The sequence below is a fragment of the Haliotis rufescens genome, unplaced genomic scaffold (genome assembly GCF_023055435.1).
Source record: "Haliotis rufescens isolate VD_foot unplaced genomic scaffold, xgHalRufe1.0.p SCAF_140, whole genome shotgun sequence".
Lineage (NCBI taxonomy): Eukaryota > Metazoa > Mollusca > Gastropoda > Lepetellida > Haliotidae > Haliotis > Haliotis rufescens.
Genome location: NW_025963825.1, coordinates 337,278 through 338,855, shown reverse-complemented (window position 1 = coordinate 338,855; position 1,578 = coordinate 337,278). Strand labels below are relative to the sequence as shown.

Here is a 1,578-nt window from a genome sequence, read left to right as displayed (position 1 = left end):
GGACCAACATCGTGTTATAGGTCATTCGGGTGTTTTTTCTCCAAATCTGATGTGTGCTTCAAATCCGTTTTGGTATTTGCTTCGTCATCGCGCCCAGCATCTTTAAATAGGAAACATATTTTTAAATATAAGCTTTCCAACCATATCAGATGGGGTATTTTACAGAAATTCAAAATAGACGACAAATATCTTTATAGTGCCAATCATGGTAATGAAGATTTAAAAAGACATACTCTATTAATGCTGTAATGCACATGTGTACGTTGTGGTATTATTTACATCTGTAGAAAGCTTTCAGATTTTGAAAACAATGTGGTTCTTCACACAATACATGACACATTTTTCAAACTGTTATTTGCCATAAAATGTATTTAATCAGATTTGTAAATGATCCATGAAATTAAACATAAATTAATGTCATTCAAGAGATGAAGCATACGATACTATACCATTGGAGTCGCCATCATCGTCCTTGTCATCATCAGCAGTATCAGTGTTGACATCACCGCGATCTCTTACATTGGGACGTTTCTTTTTCATCTCATCCTTTTTGTCTTTCTTATCTTTTCCGTCGTCTTCGTCCACCGCGTTCCAACCATCATCACCGTCGTCGACACTGTTGATGCTGTTGTCCCCGGTGTCGTCCGTCTCCTTCTTATTATCTGCGAAGACGACCACCAGAACAGCGGCAAACACTACCAGCAACAGGGGTCTCATGGCCAATGGAAAACTCTGTAACATATATGTATATTATGTTGTACAACATGCAAAGAATGTGTTCAAATATATGAATCAGTGGATACTACACAACAAAATACTAACATACAACTACACACCAGTATAAGAATGTGTCAAGAACAATTTTTATTTCATAATTAAAAAGTAATGTAAATCAAAGGCATTTCTCAAAATGTGTACATTTATGAAGAAATTAGACACAATTTGTGGATAACAACTACTTAAATACTGTAAAAAGCGGCGTTTCGGTATAGATCCTTATACCGTTGTCAAGCAAAGTTATCCATAAATTGTGTCTACTTCGTCATCCATCAACTTCTAAGTATCACCCAAATATTACTTGCCCATGTTGATGGGCCTATTATGAGCAAACATAGCCCTGATCGAGAAAAAAAATGCACAAAAAATATTTCGCAGTTCATTTACGGATAAGCAAATAGTCCTGAAGTAAGTAAATATTTAGTTGTTAATTTTCTTAAGTTTCTTCCATGTCGCCGTGGCAGAATTCGTTAGCCTTCCGTAAGGACTTCGCGGGTTCGAATCCCGCTGGCGACAAACGTTTTTCATGGAATTGTTCTGTCATCAAGACAAATGATAGAGAAAGAAAGAAGTTCCTTCATTGCCAAGAGTTGTTTAACTGACAATTCGGTTTGCTCGACCACGATCAAAGACAAAGGAGCCATTGTTTAACTATTGTTAATGTGTCATGCCATGACACATTAACCATAGCAGTATCAACGAATCGGGTGCACCTTAACTTCTTTTGCGTGGGTCATATTGTCACTCACTCAACACAAGGTTTTGTCGCTTTAAGTTATGGCAAAACAGACTCATATACTG

At 36.9% G+C, this 1,578-nt stretch overlaps 1 protein-coding gene across 1 annotated transcript; it reads right to left on the bottom strand.

Moving 5' to 3' along the window:
* On the bottom strand, nt 1-723 carry LOC124121041 (prostatic spermine-binding protein-like). The gene is made up of 2 exons (XM_048395774.1): nt 450-723; nt 1-100 (listed from the first exon to the last, which is right to left on the bottom strand). The coding sequence occupies exons 1-2, from the start codon at nt 715-717 to the stop codon at nt 15-17; spliced, it is 354 nt and encodes a 117-aa protein (XP_048251731.1). The 5' UTR covers nt 718-723; the 3' UTR covers nt 1-14.
* Nucleotides 724-1,578: the final 855 nt, after the last annotated feature.